The following is a 26,914-nucleotide window of genomic DNA, read 5'->3' on the forward strand; positions in this document are numbered from 1 at the left end:
TCGCATTTTTTGTCTTTTTCATTTTATCTTCTTCTGAAAAACATTTGGTAAACTGGCTGGTAAGTAAAAACACAAAAATATCATTGTGAATAGACATATTATTTCATTTATTCATTTGTGTCACATGTCTTCCTTGCTGTTAGCGTTCATATTAATATTCTGTATACTTCCGGAACATGTATTTTGTGTATACATTTTATTTATTTCTGGCGGATATCAATAAACCGAAATACCAAAAGTTTTTAAGTGTAATTTTAAAATTATAGAGTAAAGAAAATAATTTGATATTTCAAAACTCATTGAAGTACTTTTTTGTTTTTCTGAGGTAGACCTTGCTTATAATATTTTTTATAAATGCTTAAATGTTTACGTCCTAGTGTCTTATACAAATGTTCCTGTAACGATACAAACCGGTTTCATTATTCCACAAACAGCCGCCTCCCGGACAGACAGACAGACTAGACAACCGTATATGGAGATGCTATGACCACGTACGGTCATATGACCTAGACGTCAGATTTGGCTCCACATGGTAGGCGCCAAAGAAAAAGACGCGAAGGTCACGTGATCTATGGCGTCAAAACCGGCAATACATGCTGACCAGGAAGCAGCAATATAACTTATGTTGGCTTAAGCTTAATAAATAGTCGCGATGCTTAGATAATTAACACAGGTTTGTATTTATTTATCTTGATTGTCTAAAACTTGGTCTAGACGTACCGAAGCTCATTAGAATTTTACTTCTAGTTTAACTAACACGTTTCAGAATAACGTTAAATGTCTATCTTTAGCAAAACCCAAATAGCACACAACACTTCTTACAATATTATAAGTGAGTTTATAAACAGAACAGTTATTGAATTACATGCACACAAACTTGCGTATCTACGAGTTCTTCATCAGTTCTTGAACAAAAATGTGTGCGTGTGTATGTAGTCGTACATTGTCATAATTCTTGTTAACTGAAGAGAAAAAAAATTAACAACAGGAATTACTGCTAAATTCAGTTGTAAAATAGTACTTTTAATAGCATCTAAGACCTGTTTCACTGCGCTTCGTGGAAACAGAAACTACATCTATAAAATGCCGTAAATAAACCACCGACAGTGGCTACATTCTCAACACCGAGCACGCCTCGGTTGGTGGATAGTCCATTATACACCAGTTTGAAAGGTTTTTAGGCACATTTTTAACAAGGGTGTGTTACCATGGCAATATAAATCTGTTGCTAAGACGGAGAAGAGTGTCAAACTCAGTAAAGTCTGATACTGAAGAAGTTTCGGCTTATACATGAAGAAAAGTTAAAATGGGAGTTCGCAAATAACGAAACTTAAGGGGTTCGACAATTCTAATTGTCGAACAGTATACAGGTTTTAAAAGAGCTTTCACAAAGCGTACCTAAGAATATTATGTCAATAAATGTGCTAAGCAAATACTACAGAATTGTAAGTCTTCTTAAAACAACAATCAAGGCAACATCTAAAGTGAATACACAAGTTATAAATACAAGCTCCACCAGAGACTTTGTCAGGAGCAAGGTGGTGTTCTCCTACAAAAAATAAACATAGGATTATTCTTTCTAAAACATTCGAATATAAAACTTCTTGTATTTATAAATTATCACAGTAGAAACACTTCTGTGGAAGCACTTCTTGTGTGAATAAAATATAATACTAGAAGTAATTTTAGTGTTTTATATGTATGAACAGCCATCTTAGGAGCTCTTCTCTTGTGTGTAAAGTATCATAGTAGAAGTATTTCTATTGTGTGTAAAGTATCATAGTAGAAGAACTTGTGGTGTGTGTGTGTAAAGTACCGACGAGTGAAGGCTCAGCCATATGGCTTGTAATATTACCTACTAGTGATTTAGTGTATTTTCTGAAAACAGAACATTCTTAAATGAAGTGTTCAAATGCATAAGAGGCCAAGTGATTAGTTCATAAAGAATCAAGTTAACAGACATAACATTCTGTTTTAAAATCGTGTCATATTATTCTAACAACTGTAGTATCTACTAGGTGGGATGACAGCCCACAGACTTCCACTCACAACCCCGTTTTTTAACTATTTGCCATTGTCCGCCTAGGTAACAATGGAGTAACACCCCTACCAAGTAACAATGGAAACAGACCATCCACTGTTGGACGGATTCATATCTCGAAGTTCGACCAAGCCATGCGTGACCTAGTTTGACCTCTGCCTGTATGCCCTTGACGCCCTAGAGATGGGGTACATGAACGAGTCAGCTTGAAGGTCTAGGTCTAGGCTAGTGTATACAATAGTTTTACTGCAGCTGGTATTCTGACCGAAGGGCTTACTCGACTTTGCTTTACACTGTAGTCTTTTTCATTACCCGGCTATAGCCCTTCCCAAAAAAGTAGAGAGAGTAGAATCGACTGGGGGTGGTCCTTAGATTTCCGTAAACCTTTCGTACCACAGAATTTGAGACAGTTTTATGGGCTCTTTCAAATTTATTACTAGAGGACATTTTGTAAGAAGAAGAGTAGAATTTCAGGGACATCTGTGACGAATTTTACTAGCAAGGGTTAGACGGTGGATATAAAGAAAAAATAGTTAAAGGGGTGGTTAACCTCTGTTGTTAATTCAGCTCTTCTTTCAACATATAGAAAATGTGCTTTAAATATATCACCGAAGGCCTGAGGTTTTCGAAAGTAAAAAGAATAATTGTCTATTACATTTCCCCGCACGAAACATCTTGAATACAAGTTTCGTTGTTTGCCAAAAAGTTGGAAATAAACGACGTTTCTTACCAATTTATATTATGATGATTCACGCACAGTTTTCGTGACTACATTACTGATCATTCATAAATACGTATATCTTATTTCCCCTACAAAAATATCAATAACATACAAGAAATGTATTATTATTCTCCATGTGCATAAGGATTTTTAAGTGAAAAATAGCCACTTAAAACTAATGACAAATAGGAGAGGAATTAGAAAGCATGATCATGCCTGATAGATTACAGAAAGATCAGAGTTATTTTTATAGTTTGCCAAATAGAAGAGGGTTGGAAAAATGATATTGTTTAATAAATATGAACTGAATCAGAAACCACACTTTACAGTCTAAAATTGAGCATATGCCTGAAGACTTTCAGATTAGGAATTAGTTGATAAAGGCAATGGATTGCAGAATGTTACAGATATTAGGGAAGATGAACTATTAATTCAAGTGATAGAAAAGCGCCTTATTTGTAAGCGGATATGAAATAACAGCAGAAAATGAGTAAAATCACAAAATTTATGAAAAGAATGAAACAACAATTAAACATTATGAAAAAAAAAACAATATTTATAAACAGAAATTAAGTTATTTTGATGTTTATCGTAATATATGAATAACGATATGATAATACATGCTTTGTTTTCAATTATTATTCTGGATAGATTACAGTAGATTAGACCCAAGGAAGTGAAACAAAAATATATTCAATTGACAAGTATATTCCAGAACATAGCAGGCTGTGGAAATGAGAGAAGCTAAATAAATGTTGCTCTGATCTAGATACAAAAAAGAACAACCCAGTTACTGTAAATCTCTATTCCCCAAGCGGAAGGAATGTCCATAATGAATATCAGTTTTAGACTTATATTTTTCTTCTCTTTTTATGCAGAGATAATCTGAACAATTATCACTATCTTTATATGATATTTAGTTTTGTCGACTCGTCAGTTAATGTTCACAGTAGAGATTTTCAGCAATATTCGGATCATAATGAACTGACAACCAGCAATATGTCAGATGATGTCCTAAAGAACAAGTGGTGAATCTGAAAAACAACCGGATCTGATGTAAACTGAGAAAGCTTCAACGGAATATTTAGTGTATAAATGTTTCCGTCCTCGGCCTGGTTTCTCCTCTCATCCCCTTCTACCCCCACCCACCTACATATTGGATTGTTGCTCTGCTAGAACCTAGTATAAATTTAACGCATAGTAGCACACTTTATTAGACAACAAAACTAAACAATGACGAATTCGTTTAGTTGTTTGAAACCAAATTAGTCTATCAACATTGTCCACTGAACTTTGGGCTTTGCATTTCTTAGATACTTGTATCTAACTATTCGTTCTTCCTTAGTTCATTCTCATTCCAAGGGTCAAGCTGTGCGGCGAGATTTACACTGCAGTGTAAGGGTCATACGAAGTTTACTTGTTTAACAGAACCACTGCCTATAAAACAAAAATGAGACTTAACAAGGACTTCTGCCAGTAAGCTTTGCTAATCATTTTTTGCTTTAACTCTTTAACACAACTTTGAATGAATAGATAAAAGCATGTATTATATCCTCACTTCCTCTCTCGTTTTGAACCCTTAACCTTATTTTTTATTTGGCTTATTTTAAAACTTGGCGTAGAAAAAACAAACTATAAGCAGAAAAGAACCAGAAGTAGACAACTACAAGTAGATTAATATTCGAGTTTTTCGTCTCTTTAAATAATGCAGTATTTGGCAAAACATCTTTTAAAAATAAAAGGTTGAACTCAGCAACTCTTGCATTCTTTAAAGTTACTATTCTTACAAAGAAAATACTAACTACTGGGTTCTCTGTTTGCAAGCAAGGTTATTACATGTCTCGGATCATGCTTACTGTTGCTATATTGTATCTATAGATTTATTTGAAAATTTCGCAAGATTATATTAATAATACTGTTGTTTTGTTTTGTGTGCATGATTTATTTTGATATAGTTTTGTAATCATGTCCATTATGGGTTTAATAGAGACATTTGTTTAAAATAACTTGCTACGGGGTTTCGAAAGGCTTACTCTGTTATAATATTCTAATTGAAATAACTAATGATTTGGTGAAGTCTGACTTCATAAGTCAGTTATTCTATCAATAATGGTATAAAAAAGATAAATAACGACAATATTATGACAGCCAAGATTATCTACTGTAACATGGCTATAATGAATAATCTGAATCATATTACCATAAATATATATTATTATAATTGTTGTGTTTTTATCTTTGCTCCACTGTCTCTAGAAAAGCGTGTAAAAAGTCCAATGTTATGCTTTTAGAACCACTGTGTGTATGATCCAAAACAGAGTATTGACTAGATAGGTGGTCCGGCATGGCCAGGTGAGTTAAGGCGTTTGACTCGTAATCCGAGGGTCGCGAGTTCGAATCCCCGTCACACCAAACATGCTCGCTCTTTAAGCCGTGGGAGCGTTATAATGTGACAGTCAATCCCACTATTTGTTGGTAAAAGAGTAGCCCAAGAGGTGGCGGTGGGTGGTGATAACTAGCTGCCTTCCCTCTAGTCTTACACTGCTAAATTAGTGACGGCTAGCGCAGATAGTCCTCGAGTAGTTTTGCGCGAAATTCAAAAAACAAGACAGGTCGTAAGTGATTAAACAAGCAGTGAAACGAAATTACTTGTTTAAACTTACAGCGTCATATGAAACATATAATAATAACTGGCAGTGACTCTAAAGACAGGAGGTTGAAAGAAGAAACTTTGTCAAGCTGCGACAGGTAGCAACTTTTCTAAACATCCAGCAACATTGGAACTTCTTTCTCCATGGAAGAAAACGTACCTAAGTAGTGATATAAAGACCAAGTCATCTTTTGTATACCAAGTGACTAATATAGGAAGCAATGCGTAAGCATTACCGAACGTGTGCTGTGACGATATACAGATACTAGTTAAGGTGACCTTGTGATTTGCGACAATACACCTGATGCTATGGTTCAGGTGTTTTGGGAGCGACTGTAACCACATCCTTTTTTTTTTTGTTGTTGTTGTTGGTACATTTTTATCTCTGCATTATCTTGTTGTACGGTCCATTTACGTATGAGCATAGCGTTCAATCTGCAAGGGTTTCTTTTTCTTTTTTCAATTACGACCTAGAATTAAAACGTCCCACGTATAAAGATGTTTCGCTGATGCTCCATTTCACCAGGAAAACTCATCAAAAGGTAGCAATTTCAATTTACTAATAACTACTTGAGAGCGATTGTCATAATGAAATGTAGAAGGGGCTTTAAATTCACTCCTAGCGATCAAACGTTTCAAAGGCTTTACGGGAGTAAAAAATACAAGAAGCTAAATGTGGCATTGTTCAAAATCATCCAACATTTATCAAAACGATTTAATTTACTAATAAATAATCGAAGGTGATTGTTATGAATGATATTAAAACAGCATATTAAATGTACGCCTGGAAGTACAGTACTAAAGGTAACTATTTCTCTGTTGGCCTGTCATCGACAGGTTTCTCAAATATATAAATATTTGTGGCCTGTTTGATTTTAAATATTCCAATCTATTATAGAGGTTTTCTGGTTATGTAAACATTCGCTTTTAACGGATGTTGGCTTTAATTCCTAGAACGACCAATCAGAGAACGTTTCTGAAATGTTGGAAAAAAAAAAACATCCTCCTTCTTCGGCCTTCTATCTTACTCATAATGGCGTGCACGAAAACAAGCTACATTAAATGTGAGAATGCTTCTAACGTAACTTCATAACTCAGCACACACTATATCTTATATTTTTTCTGACACATTGCGGGGGGGTGATGTATGACAACAGCTTTTTACAGTACAGAAAAGCAAGTCTATATCTTTACAGTGTGTCATGTGATCATCCGAGAAAAGTGCTTGTCAGGGATAGAGTGGAAAGTGATTAGACCCTCCCATTCCATAGTCCCCACGCTCTGTATCCTCACGCCATGACCTATATCGAAGACGAGAAACTAAAAGTCCCATCATCCTTTTCGAGAAATTATCGTGCAGCTAAAAGGAAACTCCAAAATGAGTCAAGACTGGAGATATTACTGTAATATAACAATAGCTTAATTTTATAAAACTTAAAATAAAATCTACCCACACAAAAATCTATGCATAATAAACTATTCAGTTGCTACATGCAGCGAGTTCTTAATTTATCAAAAATAATCTTTTACTTAGGTTGAAATAGAGAATAATTTTCATTCAAAGAAACTGAATTTACAACTAACTCTTTAGAATGTTTTTGTAATTGTTATTACTTTTTATTTTCAAGAATTACTTCAAAATTATGTAACAATACTAACAGTTAGGTAAAACTTTTAATAATGCTGCACATGCACCACACTTGATTTAAAAGCAAGACCGGATAAAAAACACCACTTGGATAGATTATTTAATCTAAGAATAATAACACAAGGATACAATACTTGGTTTATCAAAATGAAAATACCACAAGAATATCATATTTGTTTTAAAAAAACAGATTGAGCCAGAGCTTCATATGGATATCACACCTGATTTACCAAAACGCAGTGGAAATAGCACACTTGATTTATCAAAATGTAGTGGAAATAGCATACTTGATTTATCGAAACGTAGTGGAAATAGCACAATTGATTTAAACAGACCTAATAAAAATATCAAATGTATGCAGTAGCTAATTCATCAATGGAGTGTGTTAATATATTGTGGATATGACACTTGATTTTAAAACGCTGGTTAAAAATGCTATGCGATGACTACATTTGGTTTAGTGGGACTACTTAAGAATTTCATATCAATACCACACTTGATAAGAATGCTATGTGGACACCACACCTGGATAAAAAAAGCTAAGTAAGAATACCACATTGAGCAAGTACTTAGTTTAACAAGTCAAGGTAAGAATATCGCGTGGATACAATAATTTACTTAATCGAGACGGCGTAAAAAGTTAGGTGATATGATATTCTTATTTAAATAAATTGGATAGTTTTTGTTTTGTTTTTATTTCGACCAAAGCTACCAAATAATTACCTGCATCAGCCGTCCTTAATTTAGCAGGGATAGACTAGTGGAAAGATAATTAGTCAACACCACCCACCGCCAACTCTCGAGCTACTCTTTCACCAATTAATATTGAATAGATATAATGTGATTAATTGTCACATTATAATGCTCCCATAACTAAAAGGGTGAGCATGTTCGGTGACGAGAAACCCGCGACCCTCAAGATACTAGAAGAGCATTCAAGTCACCAGGCTATGTATGTCTTATCGCAATTGGGTAGGAATACCCCGTAGATTCTGCGTTAGATTTAGCAAGTCTGTATACAAAACCATACATAAAAGTACCTATTTTGATTTAATGAAAATCGTTAAAACTAGTTTTTGGATACCATACTTGATTTAAACATTTGTTTTTTATAGGTTTATACAGACTGTATTTAGTGTAAATAAATGTATCAATTATTCTTTTTTCTATATCTAAAACTCTAAAAAAATATACATATAAGTCTGGAATTTGACTACGATTTTTGCAAGTTTCAGTTTTTCTTACAAAGTTACTTGCTTTCTAAGTTTTAAGTTAGAAGACCCAAATCACAATACAGACGTGCTTGAGTAATAATAAGCTCTAAATGAAAATATCTTTAAATTTCAAACTTTGGACTAACCTTTATTTTTTTCCCACTCCTATTTAAAGTCCAGTGTTGAACGTTTCAGAAGAATCTTATTAGTAAACATATTTAGTAGTATCACACATAAAGTCAAGGTCTCGTCAGAAATGTTAGGGTTACTAACATAAAGAATTTTGAGAAGAAACTGAATGTTTACGTCGATACTCTTCTTGCACTTAAAGAAAAAAAGGAAACAAAATGACTTGCATCAGATGGACTATAAACCTCTACAGATGTCTTATGATGTTTGAGTAACTACAAATGAAAGCGAATGTTAATGGACAAAAAACTGTTACTTCGAGTAAATACAACCAATTTCAATAGAATCGTACATATTCTGCTTGTAGGATAAATTAGTTGTTTTCTGAGTTATCAAAAAGCAGAAATAAGCAGAATAACTAGTCAAAAGTAAATGAAAAACCAAGAATAAGACCAACCAAATGTTCTATAGCATTCAAAGATAATTAAAAACATTTAACAAGGTAACAAGTGAAAGATAAACAAGTAATCAGATAGAGAAAATGACAAAACAAAATATTTATCAACTTAATTAAAGAAACAGAAGTATTTATTGAGGTGAAGACAACATTAAATGAATTTATTGAGGCAAGGCAAGAAATAGCGTTTATGGAGATAATGAAAAACTTTAATTATTTTATTGAAACTATGACAAAATGTAAAAAAAAAAAGTTTACAAAAGTAGTTACAAACTAATGCAACTGTTATCGAGATAATGAATGAAAGAAATACATTTAACCAGATAATGACCAATGAAAACATCATTTATTCACGGACGCAGAAATAGTCTATAGATAAAACATCGGAAATCACATATTACTTCTTATAGATAATAACGGAAATAAAAAAATTATTATCAAGGAAATGACATAAGTAAAATCATTTATCTCAGTGAGGACGAAATAAGAACGTACATCCAGGTAACGACAGACGTTTACTGTGCTCATCAGGGTAAGAAAGAATTAAAGACGTCTATTCAGGAACGACGTATTTCTACTGTATATAGAAATCGAGAACCCAATAGTTCTTGAGTTACACTCGCTAGACCGACCATTGAAATTTAACATCAGTCACTATTGTAATGCACTCACTGTCCCAAAGTATGGAGCTCAAATTTTTTGGTGTTAATGGGGCGTGAACAAAAAACTTTGAATCCAGAGTCGGACATGCTAGCCAGTTACCCTGTATCAACCCTTATACAGTAGGGGGTTTTCACTGTCACTCTCTTCTTGGGGGGGGGAGCAACAGAACGTGTATCCCTCACATTTAAGTCCGGCATAACAAAATCTCAGCTACTACGCCCGACTCGTTTATTGTGGCACTAGCAAAAATAAACACTTTTATAAAGATAGTGACAGAAATAAACATTACAATGAGATAAATAGATAAATAAAATGTTCACGAGAGTATCAAAAATTAAAGAAATAAAATAAAGAAAAAAGTATTAAGATATAAATAAAATTAAGTATGAACCAGAAAACAGAAAATGTTAGGACGAGATAGAAAGTTACTTGTGGAATACCCGTAACTCTCACAGTATGTAAGAAGAAAAAAAAAGGATTCAATCAGTTATTGTGAAGAGAAGGGAAAGCCAGGAATAAGAAAGCAACTGGGATATTCCAATTATTAGAAAACAAAATGGAATCTTTGCAGTGTTTAGAAGACTAAGATGTGTCTTCGTTGTTTGAAATATTGCACAGGAAGGCTTCGACTAATACAGGAAAGAGACTATTTGGAGACTTATCTACTTATATATACGTGTAAAGAAAAACTGCCTTTTTATATAACTTCTTCCTGCGCTAGTGAAACGTTAGGTACAAACAGTCGTTCGTCGTTCGAGGGTATGTTGATATACATTAGTGCTACTCTAGAATTTTGTATGCATTTGTTTTTCGTTATCAGTCACTAGAGCTACTTAACTAAAAATATTTAAAATAGCTTGTTTTCTTTTCCTCTGCCTTATTTATCCAATAGAAATGTAAAATAATTATATTGCGCAGCGGCCTCTAAGACGTGTTAATGGGATAAAATATGAAACGTTCTTTCACACATTTTATACACTGGGCCTTTTAGTCTTTATATCTGTAAGACCTAAAACATATGAGGCTCGGCATGGCCAGGTGGTTAAGGCACTCGACTCGTAATCCGAGAATCGCGGGTTTTAATTCCCGTCACACCAAACATGCTCGTCCTTTCATCCGATCAATCCCAGTATTCGTTGGTAAAAGAGTAGCCCAACTATCTTCCCTCTAGTCTTAAAATGCTAAATTAAGGACGGCTAGCGCAGATAGCCCTCGTGTAGTTTTGCGCGAAATTAAAAAAAACAACAACATAAAACATTCAAAAGTAGAGTTCCGCATTTAAAATTCAATAAATCTTACTTGCCATCGATGTGTAAGTTATAGTAAGCTGTTACTAAATACAGCTTATGTCTTGACATTGCAACCCTCGCCTCGCTGTATTTACCAGTTAACATCACAACGTTTTGTTATTAGGTGCACCATATAGATTGAATATTATATCAATTGAATGTTTCAACGCTTCTTTCTAAATTTATACAAATAATTTCATGACTACAAGAAACAAAACTGACCTCGTGCAATTTCTACAAACGAATGAAATAATAATGACTACAAGGGGTTTGAAATGGTAATATTTTCGCTTGAGTCATGTGTGTGTGTGTATAATATATTACGAAAACATTACCACAACGCATATTAACAAAAGGGTTAGTTGATGCCGTTAGTTATATTTTCAAACATCAGGCACCAGTGTAAAAAGGTGCGCTATTTAACATCCACGGTGACTAACCACCTCTTGCATGCCACACAGTACTTGCTTGGAGCTTAGTATAAATGAGAGATAAACGCCGCCTTAAAAATGACCTGGATGTTGATTTGGGCCCTGAGGCTTAGACAAGGCCGTGCGTTCCAGGTCACACAGTCTCCTCGCTAAATGTATTTATTGGTTGAGCAGTGCTCGTTCTCGTACTGCTCGAGCTACATACATATTTAGCTCGAGGCACGAGGTCCACCAGAATTGTTTCCCCGTGAAACGACCTTCCACACAGTGGTTGGTTGTAAGATCACTTTCGATGTCTTACTATTAGGCTATCTGACATTGCTGACACAGAGGTGAAAAGTTCTTCAATAAGTATATATATATATATGAATGTTTAAAAGCAAACTTTTAGATAACTGTTACGTTCAACTGTCACTCCTGTGTATCAGAATTAAAAGTGAAAACTGTCTCACCGTATCTTTGACTTGTAATAATAAATCAAAGAAATGGTGTGTTTTTTACAAAATAGTGTAAGGTTAGTCCTTTATTATGATGTTATAGTCTCTCACTGTGACTTTACAAAGCGGTTAGTTCTGTCTAAAATATTTATATCCGCAAAAATAATGCACTTTGAAACAATTTTGAAAGCACCCTTGACAATGGTCACGATTTTAAGTTAAAGTTCTATGACACAGAAAGTTGCTTTAGTCTTTCTGTACTTTTTATTTATTTTAATGTCAAAGCCATCGGAGGATAAAATACGTTTTAAATTACTGAATGCAGGATCAAAGGTCAAATAATTCTTTGATGTCAAATCAAGATTTTAAGAGGTCTGTAGAACGAAAAGTCTCATTATTTAGTATAGAGTTAACATCTAGAGCGGAGGTTCCCTTTGGTACGAAATGAGGGCCCAGGGCATGCGTGGAAAAGGCCTATATTAACATGAACATGGAGACAGTTTTTGGTTTTGATAACTGATGATTAAGGAAGACAGAAATGAACTTGCTTTAAGTGCGAGTGTGCGCATAAATGTACACCTTTTAGGAGAGACGTGCGAAGGCCACCAAAGTTTGGGAACCACTGATCTAGAGGGTTTAACATAGGATTTAAAATAGGTTCATGTGATATATAAGATACAGGATCAGAAGACATACGATCACAAATTGTCTAATCCAGTATCAGGAATACAAATAGTTTTTTGTAAGATAAGGAGTTAGATGGATTCATCGTTTAACATACAATAACACTAATAAATGTTGGTCCATAAACAAGTTTTTCTGTGATTAAAGCTAACTTTAGTGTGTTGACAAACCCAAAATGTGACAAAAACTTGTCTTCGCTCTGACCAACTTTGTGCACCATCAAGTCGTAAACAAATTAAAACTGATATCGATATAAATAAAATAATAATGATGTTATCCTTACGATTATGAAAACCAGTTCTCACGGAAGTGCGTTATCAAGTTACGCATTTTAGAGAATCTCCAAGTCAGTGAACGGTGAGTTGTATAACTTTGCTACGTCACTAGGCCACAACTGTGCATACTATAATATTAACTGCTCTGACCGAACTGCCTCGTGTATTAGAGAAAGTCATGACGTAAAAAAAGTCCTCATATGTACTACACACACGCATAACGAGGCATTTGACCTGGACCTGTTCATTACCATTGGTTAACTACTAACTATATGCGATGAAGTGCAGTTTATAAAATATTTTAAAGCCACTTCCTAAGAAAGAAAATTCAACGTGTTTAGTAAAACTGGTTACAACATTTCACTTTATTGAAAGATGTGTCCAAGACGGGATTTCCAATAAAAACATGAGGGTCAAGCAGTAAGGACTATAAGGAGTACTAGATACTGAAGTGATATGGAGCATAGACACAGTTATGATTATACAGTCTTTAGCTCTGCTTCCCCGAAATTTTAGAGAGGAGAATTTTATCTAGCGTTTATTTACAACATCAGTTCTTAGAAATGGCAATGCGTAAGGGTAAAACACAGATAACAGGTACAAACGAGAGAGGGTACTAGACAAACTGGAGATGTTGTAATAACGGGGTACTAACACAGACTGGTGGTCTGGTCAAAAAGAGGTTAAAACATAAACTATATATCTGGGTTAAAGAGGGTATGGAGAAAAAAGCATAACATTTCAGTAATACGTGGTTACATCACAAAACTGGGATTAAGGAGGTTAAATAACTCATTTGAACGATCTGCATCAAATAGGATGAAATACAGATTGACGTTCTGAGTGTACGCATTAGAACAAGTCAATACTTAATGAGGTACAATTCAGGTTACTTTCAGGCAGAAGGGGGCAAAATATATGTTAGGTATCTGGACAAGAAGGAAATACAGCTTAGTTTAAACGTCTGGATAAAACATTGGATAATACAATAAGAACTGGAGATTTGAACGATCATTTAAACAGGTTGTATATCTAGAGAAGAGGGACATTCAACGTACTGCAGCGGAGGATGTACATACGCTTAAACCCTAGGGAAAAGGGTTTGGTAAAACATGATGGGAATCTGACAGGTGGAGGTAAAAATACTCCGAAAAAAAAAAGAAGGACAAGAGCATAGCATGGTCGTAAGATTGTAGTGTTCAACAGAGACAGGTGATTCACGAGAAAATAGATACACCAGGGACTAACAAAAAACATAAGGTTACTAGACAAACTAATGACCTACTTAAAAGAGAGGTTAGAACTCAGATTAAAATATGAAAATACGTGGATTTGTTTGGGAATTTCGCAAAAAGCTACTCGAGGGCTATCTGTGCTAGCCGTCCCTAATTTAGCAGTGTAAGACTAGAGGGAAGGCAGCTAGTCATCACCACCCACCGCCAACTCTTGGGCTATTCTTTTACCAACGAATAGCGGGATTGACCGTCACATTATACACCCCCTCGACTGGGAGGGCGAGCATGTTTAGCCCGACGCGGGCGCGAACCCGCGACCCTCGGATTACGAGTCGCACGCCTTACGCGCTAGGCCATGCCGGGCCGAAAATACGTGGACATGTCATAGATGGTGATCGCATTAGAACTATGTACAACCTGACTTGATGATATTGTGAAAGAAACGGATACAAAATAAATTATTAAATCCAAAAAGAAAGGAAACACGTCACAAGTTGATGATCCGACTGAAAAAAGAGGAACTAAATATTAGATTATTCAAACACAAAATACCTATTAACTATAAACTGATCATAGGAGCTTTTACAAGCAGTTTGGACCTAGAATCTTGTCATATTTTGACCTAACCAATCAGTTTAAAGTCTGAGGTCTGAGTTACTTAAGATACGATATTTGAAGCGATAAAAGCAAAAATTTCACGCAGAATCTCGGGTTCAAAACCTGTCTGCTCTCTCTGTTATAACTTCTTCAGGAAAAGTTTTTATTAAAATAAATTCGTCTCGCCTCAAGAGTGTAAATATGTTCAACGCATTTCTTTCATAAGAATTTTTGACTCTCCATATCTTCGTTTTAAAACTATGAACATGCATAATGTTTTGAATAACTGCGGTACGATCTCATAAAAAATACAAAACTTTCTTGTAAGGATGTCTTTTAAGATCAGTGCTTCGAAGATAGATATTGAATGCACTTTATAAAAGTGAATTATTATAATGTATACATCATCTGAGAATCTGTTAATGCGATTTACAATTTCAGTATCTGGAAGAAAGAGTAACTGTCAATAAATAAAAAATACGTCTGCCAAAGAAAACTTGCACTTTTCTGGTTTCCTGCATAGCGATCTAAGATACTCAAATATCATGAACATATCAGTTGCTCTCATTACACTATAATGAATAATCTGTATTCAATAAATACGGTGTTTTATTTCTGATAACAACAACATTTATTTTAATTATTAAGATCGAATAAAGATCAAGTTTGCTTCAGGTTTGATATACGTTAAGAAAGTTGTTTAATCACAAGACGAATTGTGTTTCCTACAAACGAAAACAAGTTTGGACATGAAAAGTGTAAACTTAATGTGGGATACTGATAATAACTACTTATCGAGATGCTAAAATATTTCATCTTCTACTCAACTAGAGAGTGAGTGCAAGACAGGAAGCTGAGGTTGATCATTGAATAATACGCAACCGAAAAATGGTATCACAAATTTTAAGGAAAAAACATTGACAAGAGAAAACCTGTTGTTTTGTGACACTGGAAAAGGCTGAATAAGCTCTTTTGGTGATTTTTTAAAAATACCTATTTTCTACTTTCTTAATCAAATTAGCGGATCTTGACGCTCAAAGTGTGGACACTTTTTTATGATCTAAAAATAATTACACACGTAGGGGATCGAAACTCCTTACCTTCCAACCTGCAGAACTATTGTTTTCTCCTTTGTCTTTAAAGTATGGTACGTTCTGGACCATCCAGTCGTAGATTTGAGACAAAGTTAACCGTTTTTCGGGTGATGCTTGGATTGCCTGTGTTATTAAATCGGCATACGACATGTTTCCCCATGCATTTCTTCGGGCCGTGTTTTTCCGTGGTGGCTGCCCGTTGGTCTCTGCGGGGGACCCTGCATGTTCATAGACAGTAGCGGGAATAGCTGGCTTCTCTTCGCCGTCTTTCTCCGCAAAGTTTTCCGGACGGGGCAAGGGCCAAGTGTTAGAGCGAGCTCGTGTCTGAGGTTCGAAGTTTGGGTCAATTTCTAATGCTTCCATTTTAGCTTCAGAGTAGAAAAGATTTTAAAGTGTTAGATGTTAATACTTAAAATAATAAAATTCAGAGTGAGATGCTCAAATGGATAGTAAAATGTTTTATCTTAACTGATCTAAAACTAAATGGGACGATCTTAATTGATACCTTCTGAAGATAAATAATACAACAAAACATTAATAAGAAGCTAAAGTTTGGCTCGTTTTGTGCGGGTTAAAGACGAAGTGAAAGTTGAGTTCTAGTTATGCAATAGAAATACGAAACAAGTTAACACCTACTTCCAAGATATTTTTCGAAATTGTCTTTTCCTGAAATATGATGATAATTATTCTCAGACCTAATAAGATTATTTATATGTTAAGTAAGCACATGCTATTTATAACATAAGGGCTCAGAAAAAGTGTGGCATTACACATATTATGGTCTTCACTTCTGTCACCTTGCGTCTTACATTGCAACATAACTTATTGGTTCCTTTAAGTGTCTCACGATTCGATAATGTTGAGGAAGTTGCAACCACGTTTACTGGGATATTTGCCCATGTACCACGCGCTACTTTCCGCGGGTTGTAAATATATATACTTGTTAAAGACCGCGATTGGAGTACCTTAGTTTACACGTGTGCAGATCTACAACAGAGGCTGTTGTTACGTTAGATAGTTCCACAGCTTCACAAACTATTTTTTTAACAAGTCCTGGAATATGAGTCTGTCACGGTTGGATTAAGAAAATCGACAGTTCCGCCGCTCCCCATCGCACCATCTCACTCTTTCTGATCTGCTGAGTCTACCGAGCATTTTGTGCCTTCCCACGCAATTGGCATTGCAACGTCAGCTGACGTCACGTGACGTAGTGGTTGTCAATGGCGACGGTGATAAACGCGACCCAATAGTGTGAACACGGTTTTTGAGTAGGGTAAATCTCTTGTAATACTTATGCCATATTTCAGGCGGGGACTCTATGACACGGATTATTAATAATATAACTGGGCTAAGTGCATCATCCATTTTGCTTCACATGAAGCATATTCCACGAATTCGCGTGTCCACGAAAAATGGTGGTGCAGAACAACATATTTCGCAATAATCTAGTTGGCATTCCTGCTCAAGGACGAGTTGTTTGAAAGTACATTCAATGTTATCGAACATCGAATATCGTAGTCTTACTGAATGCGTGTGTAATTGAACAATATACAGAAAAAAATTCTTAAAATTCAATTATTTAAATACGGAAAATTACAATTTAAACGTTAAAATAAACTGTAATCCTACCTGTTGCTTCTGTTATTTTTATCTCACTTTCATCAATCCCAAGTGGCAAAAACGAAGATACAATTTAAGGCAACAAAAATCCTCAGCTGAGTAAAAAAGTGCCTATGAAACAATAAAAACGGTGCAAATAATCAACAAAAGAAGAAATTGAAAGACTGGTCAATTTAATACTATTCACTCAAGATAACTAAATAGACTAAAAATCGTATAAATAATTGTAATGATAGCTTTTGTCAGTAAAAATTAGATAAGATCGTTAAAAGTGTAAGGTATTTTTAATATCTCTGCTCAAGTGTGTCTCTCACATTAGCTTCAAGTTACACGTTACAGAGTAACAGGTGTTAGTATTTCTGCTGAAGCGTGTCCTCGCATTAAATTTAAGTTACAAAGTGACATGTGTTAACATTTCTGTTCACGTTTGTTCCTAACATTAGTTTTAAGCTACAATTTAAACACAACAGGCATTATTATCTTTGCTCAAGTATGTTCTTCATATTAAATGCAATTTACATTTCACAGAATAACTGTTTTTAATACTTTTGCTTAAGTGTTTCCCTCACATCACCTTTATGTTACCTCGTTATATGATAGCAGGTGTAAATATTTCTGCTCGTATGTAGCCTTTATATCAGGTTTACAAAACAATAATTCAAATTTATCTTGTTAATTTTGAGATGCACTTTAGAAGGTAACTCATTCAAACGAGTTAACTTTAAGATACAATCAATGATGTCGAGAAAACCCACTTGTAGAGAAATATATATGCAAAAACGGCTCGTTTGGGTTGCGAAAATATTTTACATAGAAGAGCGAACAAGAAGCAATTAACACAGCATTACATACACCACTATACTGGTACAAATATGTAGATGACACGGTTGCGGGATTCAAATCTACAGAACACATACTTAATTTTTTCAATCACATTAACTCTATACATTCCAACATTAACTTCACATGTGAACAGGAAGAAAATAATCAAATATCATTTCTTAACCTCAAACTTACAAGAACCGACACACAATTCAAAACAGAAATCCACCGAAAAATCACCCATACTGGACTATACATTCCTTGGGACTCAGCACATGAAACAAAACAAAAACGCAACATGCTAAGAAACCAAATAAACACAGCCATAAAACTATGCTCACCTGATAAAATTAACGATGAATTAGACAAAATAAAACAATACTTCATCAACATCAATAAGTTTTCTCCAGAAACCGTAGAAAACATTATACGCACACACCTAGACAGAAAGCAAAATCAACCAACAAAAGTAAATATATCTCAAGAATAAAAAAATCACGAAACCATATACTACTGCATACCATATATTTCCGACATCAGCAGACAAATAACCAACATTTGGCAAAAACTAGTAACAAAATATGACATTCCAGTTAATACCAAATTTATTCAAAAACCCGGCACAAAACTGAGGTCTATACTATGTTACTATGTAAAAACTACACTGACAAACACCACACCAACATTATTTATAAAATACAATGTGATAACTGCCACGACTTCTATATTGGAGAAACAAGTAGAAAAATGGAAACCAGATTCAAAGAACATAAAAAGTCACCTTCACACGTTTTCGAACACTGCAAATCAAATAAACACAACATAACCATAGAAAACACTCAAATACTAAATAAAGAAACAAACATAAACAAACGCAAAATTAAAGAAGCCTTACTTATACAACAACTTAAACCCAAAATAAACCAATACAAAGGACGCCTTTATACCTATATTAAATATAATAAAATAAAATTATATATTCAAACATCTAACACCGTCCTCTACATTCCGACACTCAGTTACACAACCCCTTCCAAACATGTGGTCAGCTTCCGGTCAGTTACCTCTTTCTTTCTTTGTGGACCTGACGATGACCGAAGAAGGTCGAAACGTTGTTCGCTCTTTTACGTAAAATATTTTCTCAACCCAAACGAGCCGTTTTTGCATATATATAACTTTAAGATACAGTTTACTAGTGCTTAATTCTGCAGTTAAGCATGTCATAAATTGAACTTTAAAAATCCATAAATGATTATTTCTTTGTTTAAATAAGACTCTCATATTTATACGTAATTATTTGTGCATGAAATAAAGTTAAAGGTAATATAATATATTCTGAATATAAACAATAGTTTTTTTTTTTAAATTTGTTTAGAATCTCTTCGTAGACTCATAGTTTGCCCGGCATGGCCAGGTGGTTCACGCGCTCGACTCATAATCTGAGGGTCGTGGGTTTGAATGCCCGTCACACCAAACATGCTTCCCCTTTCAGCCGTGGGGGCGTCATATTGTCACGTTCAATCCCACCATTCATTGGTAAAAGAGTAGCCCAAGAGGTGGCAGTGAGTGGTGATGACTAGTGCCTTCCCTTTAGACTTACACTGGTAAATTAGGGAGGGCTAGCACAAATAGCCCTCGAGTAGCTTTGTGCGAAATTCAAAAACAAACAAACAATATATATATATATAAACACACAGGAGGGATACCTTAATTAGTATGAAACATTTAACAAAATGTTTAATATTCTAGTGGTGTTGGAAGAGACATTTGAGAAAGGTTTGTTTTGAGAAATCCCTTTACTGTCGCTGTTGCTATTGTTGTCGTGGCGACATCTACAAACAAGTTTAGAATACTTATATATATTCAGAAAGTCACGCAACTTTTACTGTTGCTTAACAATACTTATTTTTTCAAGCAATTGGGTTTCGTAATATTTATGACAATATTTTATATTTTTTCATAAATATATTTAATTAATCACTTTAGTGTATAAATAACTTTAAAATAGGAAATGCTTTTCCACATAAACTTTTATGTACACTTCTAACAACTTTAAATTGGTTTGTTTTGAATTTCGCGCAAAGCTACACGAGGTCCATCTGCGCCAGCCGTCCCTAATTTAGCAATGTAAGACTAGAGGGAAGGCAGCGAGTCATCACAACTCACCGCCAACTCTTGAGTTACTTTTTTACCAACGAATAATGGGATTGACCATCAAATTTTAACGCCCCTACGGCTGAAAGGGCGGGCATGTTTTGTGCGATGGGGGATTCGAACCCGCAACCCTCGGATTAGGAGTCGAGTTCCTTAACCACCTGACCATGTCAGGCTCTTGAAATTGAATTAACGACACTCTAGTTTGTAAATATTAAACTAGTATCCCTATATTGCCCGGCATGGCAGAGCGCGTTAGGCGTGCGACTCGTAATCCGAGGGTCGCGGGTTCGCATCCCAGTTGCGCTAAACATGCTTGCCCTTTCAGCCGTGGGGGCGTTATAATTTGACGGTCAATCCCACTATTCGTTGGTAAAAGAGTAGCCCAAGAGTTGGCGGTGGGTGGTGATGGCTAGCTGCCTTCCCTCTAGTCTAACACTGTAAAATTAGGGACGGCTCTGGTTTCTCCTCCTGGTTGGGGGTTGTGCAGTAGGCTAACAATTTACTCACTTAAAAAACCAGCCTGTTAATGAATCCGCAAGCGATTGCGGCCCTATGTTCCTTCATGGAATCGAGGGGCATAATAATAATAAATATCCTATATTAATCCTAAAATATTACAAGTAATAACAGTAAAATAATGCACGTACCATTTACAAAATAGTCAAACATTAAAAGAAAAGTACGCCGTAATAATATTTTTTATTTAACCTAAATTAAATTTTCAGTTATCCAGGATACGTTTACCTTTCTCAAATTAATTAAAATTGAACTGATATAAACAAAATTCTATTGGATTATCAAATGTACAATGAAAATTGATTTTAAAAGAATTACTTGTATCACATCTGTGACAGTTCCATGCTTTAAGTCCCCCGCTAGTACAGCGGTATGTCTCCGGATTTACAACGCTAAAATCAGTGGTTTGATTCCCCTCGGTGGGCTGAGTAGATAGCTCTTTGTGGCTTTACTATAAGAAAAACACCCCAGTCACGCTTAAAGATTCCTGGTAACACTGCAGTAGTTGTTTGTTTTTGAATTTCGCGCAAAGCTAGATTCAGCAGTAATTCAGATATTAATAAAAACTGGGTTTCAATACCTGTGGTGGGCAAAGCACAGGTAGGTCATTGTATTGTTTGCGCTTAACAATAAATAAATTTACCACAAATTCCATTTTCTATGAGCTCTAAATTTCTTAATTATTGTTTATTCGTAAAACACATATTAGAACATCACTTTTTAAGTTATTATTGCTTAATCATTTATGAATAAAATCTATTGCATCACATATAAATCGATTGTTATAAATCATTGTATTACAAGTAGCAATTATAATAATTATTCAGTCATATTAAAATTGATTGTATTACAGTAGGTACACTACGATCTCAAAGATAATTCGATTATATGTTAAAAGATAACCCTAAAGAGAAGTTTATAATTTTAAAACTTTCAAAATGTAATTACATAAAGTTCTTTTATTTAAGCATGAAAATAAATTTATGGAAATTACTATTAATGAATTATTTGTTTCTTTGTTTCTATTAGGCAGAAAGCTATACAATGGGATATCTGTATTATCGCAACGGTATCGAAACCCGGTTTTCTCCGTTGTGTTTAGAATTACCATCGAACCTCTGGATAATTATTAATTAACTAAAATTGTTTACAGTACGAAAGTACTATGGAATGAATGAAGTCTTATTTTCATGAAACGAGATCATAACGACAGTACTGTGCAAAAGTATTAAAATAAGATAACTGTTTGACATTCTTTCGATTTTATTCGGGTAATTCTTCCATGCCATTACAGAGTAAATTTCAACACTATGGTAATGCTTCACTGAACTCTGTTGACAATTGAATAAACCAGAGTGAGAATACTTATCATTCTTTAGAATTCCCAAGGGCATGTCACAAGGGTTCCGCTTGAATGAACATACTGATCAAATTTAGGGTCTGAAATAACTGTCATGGTAACCCTTGCAGTATCTTAACGATATAGAAAGAAGCTAGCATATGGCACTGGTAAATACTAGAAGAAATCATTTTAATAGCTCTTCATAAAAAACCTTAATACGAACAGTGTTTGACACTATATATCAAGTTTTGTTGTCATGACACGGCCCAAAAATCGTAGATAACTACAAATAGAGTAGAGTCTTTGCATAAAACTTTATGTTGGACTCTGACAAATTGCCGCATACTTGAAATGCTCCTCGAACACTGTCAAGTACACTTTAATTCGTGAGACCGAGACAGGTAAATTTGAAAATAGGAAAGGAAAAGGTAGAGCACCTAAACTCAATGATACTGATGTTAAATACCTTCATTTATGCAGCCTTTAGTACAGAAGAAAGACTGACACTGATCTCAAGCATGAGATAACAACCAACTACCAAATGTCAAAAAGTGTCCAGGTCTACTGTATCAAGAAGACTCAAAGAGAATGGAATGTTTGGTCGTGAAGCAGTTTAAAACTTTTACTTCGTTCAAATTTGCTAAAATGTATAAAAACTGTATAAAATGTATATTAGTGATAGGAAAAGGTTGTTATGGACATATGAGTCCAAGTTTGAAATATTTAGTTCAAAACGTAGATTGTACTTCCGAAGGAAGAAAAATGAAAGATACCTCAGTGCATAGTAGCTACCATGCATTATGGGAAAAAGTATGGTTATTTTAAAGTGATTTTCTTCTGAGGAGATAGGAGACATTTGCAAAATAAATGCAAAAACGGACCAGTGCAAGTGTCATCAGAGACTGATCCAACATAATATACCCAATGTTTTGCGTATTATTGGTAAAGGGTTTTACTAACAAAAAGATAGTGATCCCAAACACTCATCCAAGATATGCAGAGCTTACTTAACTAAGAAAGAAGGTGCTGGAGTAATTCAAATGGCCCATACAGAACCATGATCACAACTCAGTTGAGCAGATCTGAAATTTCATAGATCAACTTTTGTTAAATCAAAAGTTACGTCGAAAAAAACTTTATTGGAGTATATTAGAAACATTCGGGGTAAAATCCCAAAGGGCACTGATTACATATATTGCAGCAATGTCTGAAAGACTGTCTGCAGTTATTAAAACAAAAGGTGACACACAAAATATTAACTGTTTACTGAACTCAAACACTTCTACTGGGTTTCTGTTGGACTAAATATGAAGATTAATAAACTTTTGATGTTTCAACTGTGATTTATCTTCTATTATTCTTTAAAAGTAGCCTGAAATCTAATTTTTGACTTTCTCCTAACACTTTTACACAGTAATGTATTTTTTTAAATTACTAAATAAGGCTTTATTTGTTTTTTGAACTTATGGCAAATATAATAAGACTATCTGCCGCTGTCCCTAATTTGAACTACTGACCAGGTAAAAGGCAGACAGTCAACAGCATTCTAACATCCACGCTAAGAAATTGAGTGTGTGTGTTTGTTTTATTAATGCAAAGCCACATAGGGATCTCTGCTGTCTCTAGAGAATAGAACATCTGGGAGACAAGGAATAAGGGGTCACTGTTATAAACTAGAATAGTAGGGAATATTTTGTGGTATTTAAAGGATTCAAAATCGTTTCTGTAGCTCCGAAAACCAAAGCTCTACCATAGGCAAGACCATATTAACGCTTAGACCACTTAAGAACGGGCATGTTGCCATGGCCATACAGTGGGTCACCCAAGAGAAAAAATTATGGTTCCTAAAACTAGCAGAATGGAGAGGCAAAAAGGAGTTATCCTTATTATTCTCAACTACTACCTGAGCCTATGGGCCCTCTAAACATTATTTCAATCCTGACCACAGGGTGAATCCGCATCCTCGAAGTAAAGCTATATTTTCATGAGACAGATTAACATATCTGTTTTTATATTAAACTTTTCTTCTTTGGTTTGAATTGACTTTATTGTTTTTATTTTAAATTAAAATACTACAGTGAAGTTAAAACAGCTACTAATGCTATTTATTATAACGTCTCTCACACACACATATATATATTGACATATTTTCAAAATACTTTAAAAAGAAATCACGTTATTAGCGCCACAGGAATAACTTTTCATAAATCGGCCTTTTTTTTTCTTCACTGGAAATTTATTCCGGCTTTAAATGATAATATTTTAAGTAAATCTAAAAGCTTTTTTATTAACTTGCCAAACGAGTCATCCAAAGCTCTTACCTCGTAACCTGTCAGTTGAATTATCCAATGATCTTGCTCGGTAACCTCCCAAACAAGTAAATTAATGACCTTGCTTTGTAACACACCAAGTGTTGTAAATTTCCAAAAGAACCACTCAATGACCTTACTTTATAATTTGCCATATGAGTCATTTATTGATCTTACTTGCTACTTCTTTTTATATCTAAAGGACATAAAGAGTGGAACAATGTCGTCTCCAATATTAGTATGAAGTTTCAAATGTCAGAAAATTAAACCAAAAAATAACATCATACGTGTAGAACAGGCAAATGAAAGTTAGACGAAGGAATGGTAAAATACATCTGTGTGAGACAAGTATATTCAGATATACGACCCTCACAGCAATGTATATATGTTGTCTATCTGGAAGAGACTTTACGTGCAAAAAAAATCTAATTTAATGATAAATAACAGATTTGTAAGCCCAACGTCCCATATTTAAATATAACATTCCCTTTCTGCTAGCAGTTTTGAGAAACTTATTGCTTTTCATGGAAAAAAAAATGTTACGAAATAAAATGAAGAAATAAAAGAAAAATATGTTTAGTAATGTTGAAAATTATTGGAATATGGTGATGAAATGCCGATATGTTTTAACACTCGTGTTTACATGATTTAGGTATCTCAGGTTTCATTATATTGTTTGCTCAGATTGGAGATTCAATTCCAACTTCAGTAGATAGTTTATTCAAATCATTCACAATGATACATTTTTAATGTCTTTTTGTATACCTATCTTTGTGTGTGTGGATGTTTGTAGAAGCGTAAAAATATAACTTGTACTTCAAGTTCTGTTTGTTTTGAATTTCGCGCAAAGTTACATGAGAGCTATCTGCGCTAGCCGTCCCTAATTTGCAGTGTAAGACAAGAGGGAAGTCAGCTAGTTATCACCACCCACCGCCAACACTTGGTCTACTCGTTTACCAACGAATAGTTAGATTGACCGTCATATTATAACGTTCCCACGGCTGAAAGGCTTAACCACCTGGCCATGCCGGGCCTGAACTTCAAGCAAAACTTCAGTTTAGTCTGACTTAACATTTATAAAATGGAAACAGTGTCGGCATTTTTCTTCTACTACCACAACCATTGTATTCATAGAGGATTAAGCAATAGTTGTTCCAGTTTGATAAATTTAAATTATCAATGTACAGTATGGAAAAGAATAATATCCTTTTAATAACTTAAAGAATTATATTTTAATGTGTTTTATGAATTAGAGACGGCTAGCGCAGATAGACCACGTGTAGCTATGCGCGAAATTTAAAAGCAAACAAACTAATCGATTCGAATAAAATAACTGTTGAATATTTTTGAGATTTCGCATATTTAAGTATATAATTATGTTAATATTTCTGTCTATGTTTGAAAGATTGTGTGCATGTACGAGATTATTTATATAAACACGTAAGACAGAGTGCGTGTGATTGTGCACACTTTCGTGTATGAAAGAAAAAATTCTCTATAACTATATACGCACATATTGGTCATGTGCATAAACTTGTTTCATTAACGTTTGAACAGATATAATAAATGCATTTAAAAGGTGAGAAAATGGGAAAACAACTTCATCCTCACCGTTTTCTAAGAAGGTGTTGACATTTTAGCATATTTTATATATTATGCGCACAATTATTTTTCAAGAAGATCCACGTTCCAGTGAAAATTTCTTGGTATGTTTACTCCAAGGATTTAATTGCCTAAGATATTAATGAAGTTTGTAAATTAAGTACCCGCACGAGCTGATGGAAATTCGACACTAACTCATCGTCACTCACATAGCATAAACAACATCGTATATTTTACGTTTAACCACCTAATCTGAAGTGAAGCTCCAAGACACAGTATTTGTCTAATAAACAATTTCGTACGATCTACCACTTTCGATTATCATTATGTGACGTTGTGATTTGTTAACTCGTTATTTTGACTAAAAGTTTCTTTCTTCTATTCAGTACTTCCTCTTTCTTTCTTAAAACATTATAGACTTTTTCCCATTGACGTGTTTGTTATATAGAGTGTTCTAATTGTCTCCTTCTGGTCAATTAGTAGAAGTAATTATAAACCTACATAGTGTTTTCGTTTTGTAAATGCGAAGGCCGACTAAACTGGAATTTTGATTTGAGTTTGAAGTACGATTAAAAGCTATTTATTTTTACATAAATTTAGCACAACATTTGGAGCAAGCTCTTTTGTTAAGTGGTGTGACCATTTGAAAATGTACAATGTTCGAAAACAAAGCAGTGAAAACAGTCTCAAAAGTATCAAAGAGACAGAGAAATCAAAAGCAAAGAACACTACAGAAACCGGAAATAACATATGTAAAACATTCAACTAAATAGCATTGGGTAAAGTGGGTAACAATTACAACCACAACAAAATGTTGGTCTACTCCAAGTAGCTGAAACGATATGTATTATTTACAATGTAAAAATATGTTTAGAAATGCAAATTATGTGTAACGCAACAAAAAGTTGAAAAGCAAATTCGTTATAAGTACCGATAATGTATGTCTCTTGGTTTGAAATTAAAATGTTGTAATGCCTTGAT

General features: G+C 34.4%; 2 protein-coding genes across 5 annotated transcripts in view; one reads left to right on the top strand and one right to left on the bottom strand.

Annotated features, from left to right (window-relative positions):
* LOC143241055 (forkhead box protein O-like) overlaps positions 1–24,651 on the bottom strand; it is a 43,450-nt gene extending 18,799 nt beyond the window's left edge. The window contains exons 1-4 of one of the 4 annotated variants that reach the window (XM_076484522.1): positions 24,344–24,651; positions 20,999–21,131; positions 17,195–17,296; positions 15,572–15,933 (exon numbers count right to left, since the gene is read on the bottom strand). In XM_076484522.1, the coding sequence (XP_076340637.1) occupies positions 15,572–15,928 (357 nt within the window). In that variant the 5' untranslated portion in view covers positions 15,929–15,933; positions 17,195–17,296; positions 20,999–21,131; positions 24,344–24,651. Of the gene's footprint in view, positions 1–15,571; positions 15,934–16,201; positions 16,725–17,194; positions 17,297–20,998; positions 21,132–24,343 lie in introns of those variants that run through there. The other 3 variants (XM_076484521.1, XM_076484519.1, XM_076484520.1) reach the window with 3 other exon arrangements.
* Positions 1–26,914, top strand: part of RpL24 (ribosomal protein L24) — a 399,722-nt gene that overhangs the window by 175,409 nt on the left and 197,399 nt on the right. The gene's annotated exons all lie outside the window — the stretch shown is intronic.

Source organism: Tachypleus tridentatus, chromosome 13 (genome assembly GCF_004210375.1).
Source record: "Tachypleus tridentatus isolate NWPU-2018 chromosome 13, ASM421037v1, whole genome shotgun sequence".
In the NCBI taxonomy this organism is placed as follows: domain Eukaryota; kingdom Metazoa; phylum Arthropoda; class Merostomata; order Xiphosura; family Limulidae; genus Tachypleus; species Tachypleus tridentatus.